This window comes from Nipponia nippon, unplaced genomic scaffold, assembly GCF_047370975.1.
Source record: "Nipponia nippon isolate SJK-2023a ecotype South Korea unplaced genomic scaffold, ASM4737097v1 scaffold_9, whole genome shotgun sequence".
NCBI classification, from domain to species: Eukaryota; Metazoa; Chordata; class Aves; order Pelecaniformes; family Threskiornithidae; genus Nipponia; species Nipponia nippon.
In genome coordinates this window covers 13,807,549-13,826,791 of record NW_028262413.1, presented here as the reverse complement: position 1 = coordinate 13,826,791, position 19,243 = coordinate 13,807,549, and the positions used below count along the sequence as shown (strand labels likewise).

The 19,243-nt window shown below is 40.2% G+C and overlaps 1 protein-coding gene across 1 annotated transcript in view; it reads left to right on the top strand.

Annotated features, from left to right (window-relative positions):
- LOC148050103 (uncharacterized) overlaps positions 1–19,243 on the top strand; it is a 71,499-nt gene that overhangs the window by 20,162 nt on the left and 32,094 nt on the right. Inside the window, exon 3 of the mRNA XM_087744236.1 lies at positions 13,337–13,392. Within this exon, the coding sequence (XP_087600362.1) occupies positions 13,337–13,392 (56 nt within the window). The remainder of the gene's footprint in view (positions 1–13,336; positions 13,393–19,243) is intronic.

Below are 19,243 nucleotides of genomic sequence, written 5' to 3'. Positions count from 1 at the left end.
AAAGCTTAAGCACATCTCCAGCATCAGATACTGGGAGTAGTTTCTGCCTGCAGTCAGGCATGTGTGCCAGGGCTTTCAGGGTTAGGGCTGTAGGCTTCCCCTGCCTGTAGGCAGGGCTGTTTTCATCTTGCACCTTTGTTAGCTGTGCAGCTGACTCGTGTTTCCAGGTGCAATTGTAATGTCTAGAACGAGAAAATTGTCTTTGCGGTACATTTTCTTATGGTATCTGGCTGTTTATCCAGATTATTTAGAAAGAGATGCACTTGAACATCCAAATTGCATGGTGTTTGTGCATAGATTAGGGGATTTTTGTGAATGTGACAAATTATGACCTTGACACTACTCAGTCAATTATCTGTGTTTTTTTACAGATTTGGGTAGTTGTGCACATAAATTGGGTACATGATGGGGTACCTAACTCTTAAGTTTAAAACATTATTGAAGTGTTAAATAAGAATCTATTTCCAAGGGCATTCTTTGTAATTAGAAATTGAGCCAGGCTTTGGTGCAGGAAAGGACTAGGGCTAGCAGGAGGTCCTTTAACATCATCTTCAGGTTGACTCTTTCTTATGAACTTAATCCTTTTCCTGCGTGAATCTTCCTCACAGTTACCAACTAACTTGGCTTCCACATGGTGAACTGAAGGCATCTGTGATGAAAGGCCACAAATATCCATTTGAATATTCCGCTTAGGATGATGCTGTGCAGCTTCAGCACAGGTAATTTTTCATTTTCTGTAGCTGCTTTGCTGCAGGGAATAGAGATGCTTTCTGGTGACTGTTTCCTGATGGGAACCTCTTGGATTGCAGTTGAATTCCAAAGGAGAATTGGTGGGAGCGCTGCAGCGAGCTCCAGGCACCAGGGGCCTGGTAGTGATCTTTGAAAACAAGTAAGGTCTGTGGGGCTGACGGTCCACCCAGCACGGCCCTGGTACAGGGTCCATCCCTGCTCTACCCTGTTCTCCCAAATCCAACCACTGAAAAATGGAAGATGTTACTGATAATTTCTTGCTTCCCAGCATTTGTCATATTGCAGGAATGTGTGGAAAAATTTTATCAACGGGTGTTTGTATTCCTCAGCTGCCTTGTCCTTGGCTTAAATCTGTGTCTTACTGCTGCAACTGTCTCTTGCTGCAAGTCAGTCTGCAGATGACTTGCTTTTCTTATCATTACTCAGTGATGGGGAACTGCAGAAAGCGTTAAGATACAGGTCAGTTATGGCCTGTTGAAGGGAAGTTAAGGTCACAGATGGTTAGATGAAATGCTTTGGTATTCTTTTCTGATGCATTTCAAATTTTTTTTTTTAAGTCTGGAGAAATTGTTGACTTCAAATATCTTGCATTTTGGAGACTTCCTTTTGGAAGGTTGTGGTAACTTGGTTCCTACTGATGGAACAGGATTCTGTCGACTTCATGGGTGTAATAGGTGCTAAGGGACTTGACAGATTTCTCTTGTCCCACTTAGGAGAATTGAAATCCCATAAACAAATCAATCTCATTCAGGCCCTTTCTTCAGGGAACTGTGTATTAATTCAAACACACCAATTCAGGGAAAATCCTCAAGTAAAACAGAGCAAAGCTCTTGCCTTGCCCAGCCAAAGCCACAAGCGCTATTTTCTTTGCCTCTGTCTGTCCCAGGCGCAGGACCCACCATTCCTCTCTGCTTGGTCTTCCCCAGCTCGGCTCAGCTCCCACTTCAGAAAACGTCTGATTCTTTGTTTAAGATCCAGTAACTTAACAAGACTGCTTGGACATATGCTTCAGACATGTACACATAAACCAAAACTTGCACTCACACCTGCCACACTGGCTTTGCCAGTGGAAACTTTGATCCTTTCTTTTAGACTGAATCTTACAATAGCTGTAGTGATTTTCCTTACTTTCAAATCTCAGACTTTCATCTTTGCCATTTAAATATGTTGTTCACTGTGTTTATGGAAATGTTATGAGATTGTGTAAGGTAAAATATCCACTGACAGGGAATTGCTTGGAAAGCTTTCGTGTTTGGGAGGGGGGAAGAACACCTGCTAATCTGCTGTCTTAAAAAGAAATGGGTAGATGATCAAATAATTATTATTTTGAAAGTTAAGTTCTTTATTTTCATAAATTTGTCCTGCAAAGCCTTGCCTTTCATTTTATAACTCAGCACAAACCATTCACACTCACTTTCCATAATGGAAGTGCAAAGAAGATCCACTCTAAATTGTACTCATGTTGGAAGTACAATATAAATTCATGCTTTTCTGTGTAGACATATACATGGTCATAATATCATTGTGGATGAGATTTTTTTTTTAACTCTGATGGCCATTATTGTCAGCGCTTTTTGACAAATGTCATTTAAAAAGTATTTCTAGAAGTTTTGTTCTTGTATTTTTGTTTCAGTTTTGTTTTGACAGTTGGTAAACATCACAGAAGAAGATCCAGTAAAGAGACAGATGCTGACTTAGTGGGTACACAGTTTGAAAGACAAACCAAGATCAACAGATCATTATTTTTCACAGCAAGCAGAGAAGAGCTGAGAGAAACGGCTGATTTTAGTGCCAACCTGTGCTGATAGCAGCTCTGGCGTTCCAGAATGCTGCGCAACAGGAGAAGCGCTCTCTTGCGCTATTTTGAGGTTTTGCTCTGTTTGATTGCAATTATGTTTTTTATGCTCAGGCCGCTACCAGTTTGCTCAAAGTACTGCCATTACGGAAAGGAGGCTGATAACCTCATCTGCTCTCATTCAAATCAGAAATAATGAGTTGTTGCATGTTGTCAAATATTTATTTTAATTTTCTGCGTTTCTACCAACTTTTGGGCTTTATTCCCAGCTTCACTGAGTTGATGCTTAGAGCAGGTCAATTAAGCATAGGCAACGTGGTCTTCTCACTCTCTTTTGACATCCTTTATTGTTGAACTAGCTTAACTAGACTAAATCTTAATGCAAGTCAAAGTACTCTGCTGCAGTTGCACATCATCTGATGTCTTCAGAAATTCCGCTGTGTCCTCAGCTTCTTAAGGAAAAACGTAGGTGATTCAGGATAAACTCATTCAGTGCTTGTGGAGAGCAGCTTTGGGGACTTTTCCCAACATTCCGGTGGTTCAGGGGTGTATCACATGTTTCCTATTTACCATCTTGTTATATATATATATGGATATAGTGGTAGCGTAGTTCAAAATTCTTTGTGATTGTTAAATGGATTAAATTAGTAGGATGTGGAAATGCCAGACAATACTTATTTTATGTTTTGGTGTTCGACTTCTGAGGTTTGAGTGGTAATTGGCTAGAGGGAAATACTTATTTCTATTTCACATTAATCATATGTTCATCATCATCAAATATGTTCATATGAGTGTTTTTCATATCTCTTAGTCTGATTTTCTCTTTGCTTTCACAGAGCTGTACAGCTGATGAAATGCATGCACTGTCTCAATTTTAAAACCAGTTTTTGACTTAATTCTTCCAGATAGGAAGTGAAGAGTTTGCTCCAGCTGCTGCTGCTGAGCAGCTGGTAGCGTGAAAGCTCTTTGGAAGCATAGTCACAACCCGCCAGTAACTCAGAGCTAAAAGAGCTTGGTTCTGCCTGTAAATATTTGTACTTCAGGAACTGCTTTATTGCTCTCTTAGATAGCAAACGGCTTGCCTGTAAATTTTTTTACCCAGTAAGGGCTGTTTTACCTGACCACGCTCGTGTTCTGCTCATAAATACTCCAGCCACTCGGGATTGCTTAAGTTTGGGACACTGTAATAAATCAAGACTGTACCGTGGGACTTCATAAATGCAGCACGTTTTTCTGGAACTGTTGCACTTCTACACAGCCACTCTTGATCTGCCCAACACCTTTCCTGTCCTTGTCCTTGGAAGTTTTCTCTGTAAACGGCGTGACCATGTAACAAAACATGAGTATCGTCCGTGTCGCTGGAGCCAACCTGGACTACAGACCATTGAGAATGCACCACCATGCATTCTCAAATGCTATGAACAGAGCAATTGTACTGCCCAGACAGTAATCGCTGAAGTCATTTACTTACGGTAGGCAAAAGGATTGAGACTGATGCGTTGTTTAAGAGAAAATGCGCAGAGGACTGGTTTTCAAATATAGGCGATAAATTGTATTGGCAGGTGAAGGATTTGGGCCCACAGATTGCCGTGTTGGTCCATCAGATGATAATTTGATCAGTTAAATGGCAAGATAAACCTGAATGTTAGAGTGTGAAGACTGTCTCTGGCAAACAGTGCTCCTGACACCTGTGGAATAAGGCATCTCTCACATAAGTGGCCGCGTGCTGGTGGAGGCTGCATCCATGTGAATCCAACTGATGCTACAAACACAGTTTTTCCTCAGCTTCTTCTTGCTTTTATTCTTTGTAAGTAAATGACATTTAATTTAAACATCCTTAATGTTTGGAGTTCACCAGTAATTGCGTGAGCTAGTTAGGTGTGAATGTTTAGCACCAATCCCTCCTAAAGTGAATGAGCAGTCACTCACCCTCTGTTTTCTGATCTTATTCCAAGAGAATTTCTTCTAATAAATGGGTTTGAGGCAGAAAAACGTGTTTGCTGTGGTCTTGATACTGTAAGTGGCCGGGAGCATGCAAGAGGATGGCCAACCAAGATGACCTCCAATCATTGCTAGTGAATCACTGCAGTCATTTTCAGAAAGGTCAGTTAAAACCCAGGAAAAATGAATGAAAAAATTAATTTCTTATTGTAGTTTAGATGACAAATTGTTGAAGATGTTTTGAAGAAGTCATAAATCTGGTACTGATACTTAAACCTTTGAACTGGATGGTTGGTTTACATCGATATAAATCAATGGCCAGCTGGATGGATCATAAATGTCAGAAGCCTCAGAACTGGGAGGTGAAACTTCTGAGTAGCTCATGAACCACGTGTGCTTACATCAAATCATCTCCAAAGTTAGAGACACAAGGTTACAGGCCAGCATGCTGTGCCGTGACTCTAGCGGATGCATCGTTCTCTTCCAGTATAAAAAGAAGTCACTCCCTGCTGCTGCCCTTCCTCCTTTGCTGAGATCAGCCATCCCCAGGCTGAGCACTGACTTTCCTCACTTTGCTTCTAAATCTGTTGGTTTTGTCTGTGGTAGCATCTCTTAACAGAACTGCATTTGCTGAAAGTAAGGAATAAACCAGCGTGTTCTCAGTGGCTTAGATATCTTGAGTTCAGGCAATGACAGGAGAATGTTGTAAGGAAGGCTGTTTTCCTGGCACATGGGAGAGGAGAGCAACTCTTGTCTGGTTGGACCCGTTCGTGAACCTCCACAGGGAATTTTCCCTGTGACCTTCGTACATCTTTCCCACTACCTGCTGCTCAGATTTCAGCATGGGTATAGCAAGCGCCGTTTCTGTAGGTGGCTGGGGTTGGAAATGACTTTCTACAAGTAATCACAGTTCAAAAATTGCATGATGCTTTGAGAGAGCACAGAATTTTCTTTAATAATGAAGTAAGACAATGTAGTATTTCAAAAGAGAAGTTGTTTTGTCACACCTGAAATACTGTAAAGATGATGAAGAAAACTGGCCCTGGCTTTTGGAAGAATTTCTTTTTTTTTACTAAATATTGTAGGTTTCAAGATCAGAGGGGAGTGCTAATGCAAAATGAAGAGATGACTTCAAAATGGTGTAGTAGGGAGGAGATGTTTTCTAGTCTTTTGATTATGGTGCTGATCTGAATAGAAACACCTAAATCTATTTTGACGTGATGATTGGAAACAAAGCCAACACAGTTTCCAGAAATGTCAATCACACTTGATGCAAATTTATTTCCCTCTGTCATAAAATTGTACCACCCACTGAAATTAAAACCTTTTTTTGCCTTTGGTTTGCAGGTATGCCAGATAGAAGCACACATTTAGCGAAATTTCAAGCAATCTTTGTCTCTTTCAGTATTCAGTTTGAATTTCCTTAGTATTAAGATGCACCGACAGTTTCACAGTAAATCCTCATTATAAATATGCATGCTAAAGAGTCTCAGCATGCACAGCTAGAGTCGTTACTCGCGTAGCATATTTGTTTTCTATTTTTTTAACCTACTCTGATTCAAATGTAACTGTGTTCTTCTTGCTGTTTAACTTGATTTCAAACAGTTTGAACAATATAGCCGAAGGCGTCTGTTCTAACACAGAGTTGAAACCATGTCTGGAATTTGTTAGAGGAGAACCCAGCTCGGTGCCTGTCCTTTAAAGGCAAAAAGTAGAGTACTTTTAAAAAGCTTGCAGAAGTTTGCTGTAATCTCAGGTTAAATAAAAGATGAGTAATTTTGAAGCGCGCTAGCAGCCCTGGGTTCACCTCTGGTAAGATGATGTGCCTATTGGTGTTCCTCAGCCTTCAAACTCCTGGGCCACTGTAAGTGACACTGATGTGGGAAACACAGATAGAGGCATATTTACACATAGCCAGATTCCAGTTAAAACCATGGATCAAAAGTAATTGGGTCTTGAGATGGGCTTTTGTTGAGGAGACACAATTCTGGTGGAAAGATAGAAAATAAAGAAGGCTGGATTTGGTGCTGTGCACCGAAGAGAGGGTCATGCTGAGAATTGAGGTTTGTGGGAGAACAACACTGATGGCAGGAGAAGGGCAGACTTGGATTCTGTCTGCCGTAGTATTGCTGAGGAGGCGAGGATAATCTTTAAAGGGTTTCCCAAGATTAGCAGCTAAGAAAAGAGTTTTTTATAAGAGATGGCACCTCCTGCTGTTCCTTAGGAATGATGGAAAAAGTTCTTAATGCGTGACTAGCACCATGTACAAATCCATGATAAGAAATGCTCTGGTTTTGCTCCCAACAACCTTTACACCTTCTGCTTCAATATTTTGCTTTACTAGATTCGCGCTGGTGATGGACACCATAAAATGCATTTTCCTCATTCCCCAGCAAGAGATTTCTTTCCTTCAGTAGCTTGTGTTTATCTTTGGCTTTTATTGAAGCTTCTCTTTAAGTGTTTTGAATTTATTGGTTCCTTAGCATGTTCTCCTCCCAGGACAAGACATATGACTGGTAGGGACCAGCCAGATGACTCAATCCATTTCCTTGTAACAAGTGAGGGAAGAGAGAAATGAAAAGAAATCATTCTCCAAGTTTTCCCCATCTTGTGTTGTGAGGGGAGATCTGTTTTTCTGTGTAGGAGGGTGGTCATCAATATTTTCAGTACTGAAGACTTGAGTAACAATAATAGAAAGCACTGTTTTTCTACTGATGAATTTCCTCATATAGTGCTTATTTAAAAAAAGAAAAAAAGTTCTTTTTCCAGACAGAATCAAGCTATAAACATAGTAGCTGTGCTTTTGCACAGGTCAGGTGGATGTCAAATAAGATGGCAATGAAATAACAAAGTGCTTTAAAAGAAATGAGTGCAGCTCCCCGTGAGACGGAGCACAGCGAGGAGGAGAAATTGGTTGGGGAGCATCTAGAAAAATCTGAACGTACAAACAATTGAATGCAGCAATGATCCTAAATAATTGCTTATCAGCTTGGTGAGTTCTGGTGTTTTGTTCAGACAAGTTGTAAGTTGGAGAGGGAAATTGGGACATTAGGGAGAAGTAAACTGGCAATTCCTGTGACTGTCGGAATAATAATGGGACAGATGCCCAAATCTGTCTCTGGAGTACTTGAATAGACCCTCTCCAGGTCCTGTCTTAGCTCGTAAAAAGGCTCGGAGGGGTTCTCTGCTCGGTGTTGGGTGAGGGAGACAGAGGTGGGATTTTTAAAGCCATGTGTAGAAGGCTCCCACTTTGTAATTTCTGGTGGCCCTTTACGGCTTTGAAATTTTTTGTCCCAAATCAGTAATTGCAAGAAAATAAGTGGTGCCATGAGCCAGATCCTGAATAGCTCCAAGTCAGCGTGGCTCCCTTGAATTCAAGGACTGCAGTAGCTTTTTTGCCATTCTTGGATGTAGAGGAACATTGAAAGTCCTCCACAGTATTTCAAGAGTTAATTCTTTTTAAAGTACTACAACGTTTAATGTTTGCTGACATTTAATTGAAACAAAGCCTATGAAATGGAAAAACAAAGAGGAGATTTCCTAAATCAGAATGCATCTAGGTTGGAAAGAACTTAATTTCTATGTTGGAAATTGCAACTTTGACCCTAGAGCTGAGTTAAGCTTTGCTTCTTATTTATATTAGAATGAATCAGTTTCTAATTCTGTGGATTTTAAGTCTGATACTTTTCAGGTGAAGGGTTTTTTGTTTTGTTTGGGGGTGTGTGTGGTTTTTTTTTTTTTTTTTAAAAGAACAAACAATTATGGAGGAATATTCCACTATAATTTTTTCATGACTTGTTCTGCTTCCCTAATGTTACTTTAAATATAGTTTCTATGCATTTGTAAATAAACACATTTTCTCCTGCAAGATGTTCCTATTGCTGCTCAAATGTCTCAGTGTAAATTTTGATACATGCTGCAGTCAAGTCGAAAAGCATCACAAATATTTTTTTTCTCCCAGCAATTAACAAAGGTTACTCAAAGAGCAAAGGCATTAGTTAATTTAATGTTTTAGAACCATTCAAGAGCAAGTGCACTTGTTGCTTTTGAAATTGTCTCATGCTGCCTTTGCCTCCAGCCAAAGAAAAAAGGATTTCGTTTTCCTCACAGAAGGGTACTCTCATCAGCTGTTACCACTTTATTGTTGACATTGTGCCTTTGTATTACTCTTAGTTCAAGGATCATAAACTTTGTCAGGTTGATTACTCACTAATTAATCTCAAATGGATTTCACTGTCTAATCTAGTTACTTGCATTTCTGTCATACACTGCAGTATACCTCTTGTAAGACTTCCAGCAACCTTGGTACTGGCGATGTAAGCCCTTGATTCGGAGGGAGCCATGCGTGGCATTTTTAAATGTCAAAGACGACACAGGGTTGTTTCAGCCTGGACTGTCTTTGTCTCTGTGCCTGTCCCAGTTACAGACGAGTCGTAGTGTAGGTGATGGCTCGTCTGAGTTGTTACATATTGCTCATACACATTATGGGGCAATAACATTCTGTGCTATCAGTCGCTAACCTACGTTGTTACCAAAAAAAGGAAGGGGAAAAAAAAGAAGCAACCTCTTACCCCAACTAATAGGCTTATGAAATTCTGAAGCTTGCCAGGTTGCTCAGTGGAAGATCCAGGTAAAAGCAGTAGAACTGCAAATATTTATTATTCTAAAGGACAAGAATATTTAAAATACAGCTTTAGAACTAATAGGTGAACAGCTAGTATTAGAGTTCAGCAGAAATGAGCCTCATTCTCTGGTTACTGGTACTTCATGCAGACTGCTCTGAGAAATTCACTACAATTGGAAATCAAGGAGAATTTTCCTTTCTGCTTTTTTTAATGAAAAATACATTGACTTGTGTTTCTATCTTCATTTAAGTTCTGCTTCTGCTTGCTAGAGCAAATCTGTAGCTAAGCCATTGGTCAATTTTTCTTCAATTAATATTCTTAATTACATTGTAATTTCATCCTTGTCAGTCGGAAGCCTGTCATTAGAGTTGAATTCTCTTTAACAACCAGTATGTCAAGATTTTTTTTCTTCCCATGCCACAAGACATTTATGGGGGGGGGAAGCTCTTTAAAAATTGCAACTGCTTTCCTGTATATGTATTTCAGCATTGTGCAGTGGCCGCACAGGCTGCCGGGCCCGCGCAGTGCTGCAGTTTGCGAGTTAGGTACGAATGAGTCCCTCTTGGTACTTTGCTAAGTCCAGCTGCGCGTTGCAGTTATCTGAGGGTAGATGGGAATACTATACAATCATTATTTTCCTTGAAACAAAACTCCTTTGACTGTGTTAAATCAAAGCTTTCTGTAGTTGGTTGCCAGCCAGTCTCGTACGCCAGCAAATATTTTGGATTGAGTTATTCCATCGCTGAGTTTGGGTCCGGCACCCTGCCGCGTTCCGGCTGCGCGCTCCTCCCTGTCCCCTCAGACCCGGACCGCACCTCCCCGTGCTGACGCCCCTCAAATGCCCCGCGTCACCTGGCCCGTTCTGCCAGGCTGTCTGATAGATGACCGGGGCCAAGTTAAACTTGGGACGATCGTCAGAAATGGGCTGTTCCGTCTTTGGATTTGAGAAAGGTCGTTTGTGCTCCACGCGGGTCTGTGTTTCCAGCTGCAGCAGGGAGCCGGTGGAGGATGTGAGGGCTGGCCAGGCCAGCCCTGCGGAGGGCCTTAAGCTTTCACTAAACTACTTCCCACTTGTGACTTGGAGTCCGATCCTGAGCCTGGCTGGCTGCAGTGGCTAAACGTGCTCTGGGAAAGCTCGTGAGCGGTGAGATCTCAGCTTTTTGAATAATTTAAAAGGTAGCTCATCTGTTTGTTTAGAGACCCCTCATACTAGGTTCAAAGTCTCCTTGCTACAGCAACATTTGGGTGGCTTAATGAATTATTCATGCCACTTTGGGTAGGGTCTTGATTTTCTTTTGAAGGTTATCAACACGAATAGCGCTGGCAATTGATACTGCTTAGCTTAGGAGCTGTGATGAGGTAAGAGCCTAAAATACATCTAGAAATTATAAAAGTACATTTTCACACACTATTGTCATAAAAATACATTCAGAATTAGGTTAAAAAAGAGAAAGCTGAGATAGCGATATACTACATAGCAACACATGGTTTCAGAAAGAATTCCTTGAATTATATTATGCAAGTCTGTCACTGCTGTGAGCAGCTATGTTTCAGCAATACATTTATTCTGTTGCTGAAGACATCAGGCCCTTAGTAAAAAAACAAATAAAGCTAAGAATGCCGTGAGAGTTTTCCCTCTAAATACCTCATGCTATGTGTGCTCCTTCCCTAACCATTTAGAATTTTATTTGCTGTTCCCTGAAAGCTAAAGGGTTTAAAGACATTGCTCAGTTTAGCTGGCAGGAGATGTTTAAGCTTGATAGCCGGGTGCTAAGTCCTGACAGTAGAGGCAACGTGTTGACCCTCAGTCGCTCAGTTGCGCGTGAAGAAGGACTTCCAATGGAGAGAGCTGGGTACGTAAATGTGCTTTGGGAGGCAGGGAGACTTGTGAGAAATCAGCCTGCTTAGCATGTCTGTTCCTGCATGTCAGACTAATAGAATAAGAAAAGGTGGCAGAAAAATAATTGCATTCTCTTTACTAATGAAAGAGCACCACAAGTCACCAATAGTTTTACTGGCTTAATTACTTTGCAATTCAGTGCCTTTGATTTGAGTTTTGTAACAGCAGTTACATGGACTTATTAGTTCCTGGGTGAACCAGGCAATTTTTTATGCAATTACATTTCAAATGTATTTAAGCGCATAAGGAAAAGTACGTAAAAAAGAGGGAGGTGAATTAATTAGTGAGCAGGATGGGTGTGCAGGGGGGAGGTCCCAGAGGAGGCCAGAGCTGGGTTTTCAGTTCCTGCTTCTTCCTCTCATGGTTTCAGTCCCATGGTGGCTTCAGCACTTTGAGGTCTTCTGAAAATATATCTATTTATTTAGCATTAAATTTTATGTAGAAATCAAATCCCACTTAGGTAAATGGAAGAATAGGAAAGAAAAAAGAATCATTTAGCAACATTTTTTAAACTTTGTTGTTTCAAACCCCTTCTATGTAGTTTGTAAAAGGTGGTCACAAAACTCCCGTTCTTGTTTCTTGGCTGAATTCTCTGAATTCAAAGTTAAAAACCAAGGTGTATGTTCAGCTTAACAGGTAGTTTTGCCTTTGCTAGTTTTACAGTCGTGTGTAGAAAAATTAATTTAAAGGAAGAACAACAATTTAAAAAGTCTGTATAGTCTTAGTGGTCAGAAGTTCGTTCCAGTGGGTTCGGGGGTGCTGTCTCTGCTTGTCCTTCAGACATTGTCTCTGCCGCTGGAGAAGAGCGTCACAAGAAAGAGGTCTTCTCTCCTCGTGGTGCTACAGACAGTCGCAGTGGAGAAACCCGCTCCTGGGGTGGGGTGGGCTGGTTGCCCTCCAGCCCTCCTGCGCTGGGGAGGCCTTGTGTTCGTCCACTTGCGCGAATCCCATCCCAGTGCAGTTTAGGACAGCCGTATCGCGTGGCCTGTCACACGTACCGCGCGGTTCAGAAGAGATGCAGCTCTCATCCAGAGAAATTTCGCTTCTCTGGCAGCTTACCACTGTGGAAGGAGCATCTGTCAAGCTCTGCATTAATGTGGTTTAATAACATTCTTTCTGAGTTTGGCTCGATACCACTTGTAATACGAAAGGCGTTTCACACATTTGAAGCCATATAAATCTCTGTGTGTGTACATAACACATCTGAAGCTATCAGGTAGTGATAACATATGCTCTGCATTCAGGGCTGCAGAGCATTAGCTAACATCTTTTTAACTTGATGTGAATTTAGATTAACCACTAATTCTGAAGTGACTGAAATATTTCTGGTGACAGCACTTCTATTCTTCTTGGAGTAAAACATTTACTCCAGGCAATAATACTCCAAGCAATACTCCAAGCCATGACAGGCAGCACAAGAAGGAAGGTACAAGAATCTGAGCAATAACACTGCAGTAAAGCTGTCTTCGTGGCTGGTTTTTATTGTTGTAGCTATTATGGCATATTACTAGCCAGGCACGTTATCTAACTTGCATTAATTTATATACATATATATATATATATGGCTGTGTGTAGGTTAGTACAGTATGTGTCCTGTGTAAATGTTTTTCTGTGTTCCGCTATTTGCAAACATGAACAATTTTTAGATTTAGGAGGCAATAAAATATATAACCCAGAGAGAAGTACACACAATGCAATGCAAATATTGGGGCCAGCAAATTTATAATAAAGATCTATAGGGTAGACAAAGATTGATGAATGAATTAACCATCTATACTTTTGCATGCAAAATGAACAGAATGGCCTAAGAGACTCTTTCGAAGGCAACAAAAGCGTTGTCGTGTTTTATGGAGGAAAGTTAATGTCTTCATGTTGCTGGGTTTATCCTCGAGTGGTTTGCATTGTTTCGAGAGAGAACAGCCATGCTGTATTGTATGTAAACACACGACATCAGAATTAATTATCATGTTGCACTTAAAAGTTAGTGAAACAAGGCCAAATTCAAAATTCCCTTAGATTAGTACTTGTTTGTTGAGCCAGGCCCTAAATTTTTCCCTGATCATTTCAAAGGCTTCGGTCAATAGAAAAGTAATCAACATCTTGGAGTAACGTACTGGTAAGGGCAAAGTAGTCATAAATAGTTGTCAGAACAGGAATTATATTGACACTAGATTTTTGAATACTTTTAAAATTCGAATGCATCTTTTGTGCCAATATAAAAAATCCCACTGCTTTTTAGACAAGTTACTCGTTGACCCAAAATGTCAGTGGAGCGTAGAATTCTGATTTTTAAATTTAAATTTTGGGTTTTTTTTTCCTTTTTAGAGCTGCAAGACAGCATGGTGCAGAGCAACTAGACGTGTTCAGTTACCTTCCACAGGGTAAGTCTGTCTGCCTGCAAAGAACTGAAATGGTTTGCCTTGCCTTGACGCACCAAGACCCTGTGCGTCCCGTAACTCGTTGCTGAGCGCGTGTGGTGGCGCTGACAGCTGAGGGTGCCGAGGCGGTGTTTCTCGGTGCTGTGGGGTATGCCTATGCCTGTCCGGCACACCAGCAAAACCAGCGGGGATGATCTGTGCCAGGGTAAAGCCTGATACTTTTTTATTATTATAAGATCATGAGTTGCATAGTGTGTCTTACCAGGCTATACCTTTCTGTCTTGCCTGGCTTGTAATTACATACCATGTAATTACATCTCTCTAAAACTGTTTTCCCATAAAGCGGGAAGGCTTTTATTCAGCTGCATTTTGTTAAACTGTGTATAGAACCCAGATACACCATGGTCTGTGCATTTTCAGTTGTTTCTTATTTCTTTCTGTGAGTCTCAAGGCCTGTTTGAGAGATCTGTGGTGTGGGATGGTATCATGCCAATAATGAAATGCTGGGTTTAAAATGAAAGGCAGTCATTCCAAAACATTTTTATTTTTAGATCCTCCTTTTCTTAGTCTTGGATGCTGTTTCCCTCTGCCCTCCTTCAGCGTGATTGCTTGCCAAGCCGTATGAGGCAACTTAAAACTGACATCCAACCACAGCTTGAAATGTGCCTTGAAATCTGTTTTAATTAGATATGAGCCATAATAATTTAATTACAGATCCACCCACTAAATTGTCTGTTTTGAATTGTAGCAGCCACATTGTGTACCGAAACGAAAATGTTTGGAGTAGATACCTCACTGATTTCTATCAAGGGCATTGAAGCTCAGAATAAAGTACCAGAGTACTGTGATTGTTTAACCTCTAGCTTGCTAATTACCCACATTACTTGTAAAATCTGCCAGATTTATCTAGATGTAAGTTAGCTCTGGCTTAACTGCTTGCTCCTGGGGGATGGGATGCCTGGTGCATCTTGCACTGAAGAAGCACCTGAGTGCAGGATCCTGCCTGTACTGCCGGTAAGGAGAGTATGGCCAGCAATAGGTGACTGGAGCTTGAGAAACGTCTCATTGCTTTGTGGACAGGCCTTTCAAATAATTATTTCCCATAAATTTGAATTAAATATGTATCACACATTTAAGATGGAATTCCATCCTTCAGTGTAGATATATGGAGACTTGTCTGAGCGGAGTCACTGCTGGGGAATGGTGTCTAGGTTGCTATTCAGTCATCTGGTAACGAATTCGAGTTGTTGCTGCTTAAATTTGCAATTGACAGAAAGACTGATAGAGTAATTATTACATCTTTGTCCATATTTAATATGTAGAGTAGGCTAAATCATTTGGTAACCAGGGATCATTCAATGATGTGTGTTGTAACACGGCAGGAGGGAGATCAAGGAGGGAAGGCTGTAACTGAAGAGGAGAGGCTGTATCTGAAGAACCAGCAGCTGCAGAGGTAGGAGCAGACAAGTCAGTTAATGGAAACTTCTTGTGCGGTTCTGTTGCAAAACACCGCTTGCAACCCTCAGATTGATTGAATCAATCAGTCAGTCAATCTGTCTGTCTACCACGGATACAAACAGTGGTTGTTAGCGTTAGTGTGAGAGCAGTGGAATTGCCTTGGGGGAAAATACCTGCAAATATGCCAAAGCTACTGCATGAGCATACCTAAAATATGCAGTACTGGTCAAACAGGAAATATTCATTTCATTCATTCTTGAATTATCTAAAGTAAGTCTTTAAGTACATCTTTGAAGGGCTTTGTGTGTTTTAATTAGAATGTCTGAAGAAATACTGCTGTAGAAAATACTGTGGTTGATAGTGCAAATTTTCTTCAGTTATTGTGGCTCCCACGCATCTTCTTGTCAGCTTTAGGGTGTAGTGTTTCCTTTCACTTTGCTAACAAGCAGATTAAAGGTAATCTTTAGATTTGGAATGTTTTGTGTCTTCATATTCACAGATGAATAATTTTCCGTTTGGTGATTTCTACTTAGTCTAAATCCTTGAGATGTTTGACGGATATTTTTTCCAAAATTGTCAGACAGTTATTCTGATGAAATCCTGTTAACAGAATTTCTTAGTGGTTAGCAGTTCAAGATGGAAAGCTGTAAAATCTAAATTAATTCTGCTCTTGTTGTCAATGGTATAAATTCACATTTAAATCGGCAGAATGACATTATGAAACCTGAGGGATGGGAGTATACCTACGTCTGGGCAGGTACTAGAAGGCAGCTGCTGTGCTGTGATGTAAGCTAGGGCATGAATGAAAACTTAGTTGTGTGTCCAGAAAACTTAAAAGCAAAACGTTGTTGAAACAAAACTTCTCTGTAGAAGACGGGCTGTGGGACTTGGAGAGAGACCCCATTGGTGGGACATCAGGGAGGCTCACGGTACTGCAGCCGGGACGGCCCTTTGCTCTGTGATTACAGCTGATACCGGTTCCAGATCATTACCCTCCTCTGGAAGATTTCTCATGTGCTTGGAGATAAAAGGCTGTATTCTTCTGTCTTTGGCTCTGCCAGAGACAGCTCCAAAGGAAGATGTTTTCCATTGTTTCAAATGGTAGTTATCAAGAAATAATTTGGCATTTTTGTCATTACTCTTATGAGCAATTCTTCTTATTAAAAGCTCATTGCAAGTCAGCAGGCACCATTGTGATTGAAGGCCTAATGTTTTAAGAATTAATTTGGCCATCACCTGTTGCGGGATTGGACCGAACTGCTGATATGACTGCCTCTGAAGGAGAAGGCTAAGGGCTAATACTTGTCAGGTGCTTCTCTGTTTCCTTGGCTACAAGGTAATTTAAATGCTATATATTTTATTGGCATTAATGAAAATCATCTGGGATACACATCTTTGCATGATACGCAGTGATTTCATTTGAATCATAGGCTGTGTTCGAACGTTAGCTGTAGGGATGTAATATTTTGGGTACCAATCTAATCACCTCTCCAAAAGGGTGAAAATGGTTTAGGAAGATAGAAATATTAATAACGTTATTTCTCTCTATTAAATATTCTCAAATGGCATATTTTATTGTTTGAATCTTTCGTTCCGTGAAACTAATACGGCACCAAGAAATTTTTTTCCTGAAAACTCAAGTACGTGTTTCTTAGCAAACACCTGTAATTAGGTCAGAATTTTATAAAAAGCTTTCTATTTGCATAGAATAACATTAATTTTGCATTCTTCTATCGAGTGAAACACAGAGAAGGAACAAATAATTTATTCATGCAAAACCAACCTGCATGAATCATTTATTTACATCTTCTGGTAATTTCACAAGCTCACTTTTTATGCATCAAGCTGTAAATTAATCAAAATTTTCTAGGAGTTCATTTTGTCCAGAAAAAAGTAATAATGACGTGAATACCTGCCCCGTGTGGAAAATCATCATGTGAGCTTGGGCAAAAAGTCCATACAGGGTTTGTTTTGGTTTTCTTTTTGTTTTTTGTTTTTTTTTTTTTTTAATTAACTACCTGAAAGAGCAGCTATAAGAGATACAGTTTTCACTGTCTTTAACCTTCAGAAAATATTACTAACAAAGAAGAATTTTGTGTTCAACCCTATCAAAGTTAATCTATGAATTCAGAGCAACTCCCTTGAGTTTTCATCAGTGTAAATAAAACTAAAACTGATGTAAGGGCTTTAATCTGCAAATGTATGTAGAAGTAAATGCGAAATGTACTGACTTTCTTGAACTGTGCTCCATTTCCAGCACCAAAATTTAATGGAACAAATTCTGCTCCTGCTGAGCCCAGTGACAAATGACCCATTGAGTTCTACAAGTGCAGTATTTGGCACCACTTAAAATACACCCTTATGGATCAGTATGGTTCTGAATTAGATGCTGTTTGCTGATGCACTGTTGGAGTTCAGGACTGCTTTTTGTATTTTGTTACTGTTATTGATGTTTTGGTTAGAGCTGAAAGAGGCTGTGGCAGAGTAGGGAACAAGTGCTGCTTGACACTAGGCTGTATGATAACCTACCTACTCCTTGGCTACACTGATTCTAATGTTTAGATAAGTACCAAATTTTGACCAATGTTTTACAGAATTTTACATAGTGTCTGATGTCATGTTGATCTGTGAAATATTTAAAAAATTCAGCATTAAACAAAAAAGTGGTGTACAGCTGACATACTGAATTAAGGAAACATATGGTCATTGATTCCAACATATGCTTAAAAACGAAAGTATTCTTTGGAAATATCTCTGGTATAGTGGCAGTTCTTTAAAATTAGCTGAAACCAATTTTGTTACCATTGCAATTTCCAAAATCATTAAGAGTGTCAGAAAAGCAAGTAATGATTAGGGTTTGGGGCTTTAAAGGATTGCTAATGACTGCTATACTGGCCATCTTCTCATTTGCTTGTTTTTTCCTGTGTGGCTAGATGGGCAGTTCAATTAAGTTGATGTATCAATCAGAAACATTACTTTTCCTAATTCAATAAAGATTGTTTTGCATGTCAGTACTTAGTTTGCTTTGTAGTTATGTGTTAACTAAAGTCTCATCACAACGTTGCCCTTACGAGAGAACAGGCAATCTACTGCAGAGGTTCCAGGCTGCCAGCCTGGCCTCTTTTCTGAAACAATCCCTACCTGAACATCTGAAGCATATGCCATGATGAGGAGAAGTTAATCATGAATAGGGCACTGTCAAATCCAGGAGATGTGTTCTTATATCTGCTAGTTGTTTTGCAAAGTATTTGCTATGAATTAAAGAATGTAAGTAAGCGATTAGTGAGCTGGCCTTAAAACGCAGCGAATTTGGGTTCAGTTCTAAGCTTTGCCAGGCTTCCTGCATGAGTAGGGCAGTTCATGTGGCCTGAGTATTGGATCACCATTTGTGAAAGCAGGTTTGGTACTTCTCAGTCTATTCTCTTTACAGCATAAAAGAGCTGCTCTTCTAGCAAGAAAGAATTCATCTTGGTGAGAGCCTCAGTGTCTGCCAATAACAAATGCAAAACCTGAATGGACACGGTACTGAGCAGCCTTCCGCAGCTGACCCTGCTTTGAGCAGGAGGGTTGGACGAGATGATCTCCAGAGGTCATCATCCTCCCTCCCCGTCTCAGTGATTCAATGATGCTGTCAAATAATAAAGTGGAAGTGCCCAGTGAAACGACAGAAAGATGCTAGACTATGTTGTAATTGAGAAGTACTCAAGGCTATCATTTTATCCTGTGCTAAAAGCTTCACAATTGCAGGAAGATTATCTTAACAAAGATGAAAAGTAATTATTGTGCTGCCATTTTTTGCCACTATAGTCAAGGGCCTGTCAGGATCTCCATTACAACAAACGTGGTTATAAAGGCTAATCTAACCTTACATGACGGATATTTGCTTGGAATTAAAATCTGGTTGAGCAGTACAAAGCTGTTTTGTTTTGTATTCTGGTTAACTTTTTTGTTTTATTCTAGTGAATGGATAAGCTCTGGAGCCTTTCATTGATATTTTTATACGAGCTTGGTTCAGGCCTCTTAAGCAAAATGCAACCCAGAATGATAGACATTACAGAAGTTAACGTTTGATGGATGCTTCGTAGCTCTGTTAGAAATAAGTTCTCTTAAAATGGCGTGTATTTATGTCACAAGAGCCACTGCTGTAATTGCAGTTACGATACTCTGTTGTCAGTGGTCTAGCAAGCAAGCTGCGTGCTAAATATGCATGGTGATGAAATACTTTCTTGCTTAGAGAGGAGAACATTCCTGGTACTGTGTAACTACTGTGTGGTGCAGAGTTTCCTTCTCCAGTCTGTCAGTTTAAGTGTCTCAATATTTAGGAAGTGTTAAAAAAGACCCAACCATTGAAAATTTATCTTGAAGAAGATAGCTTTTGATCAAAAAAGTGTTCTAT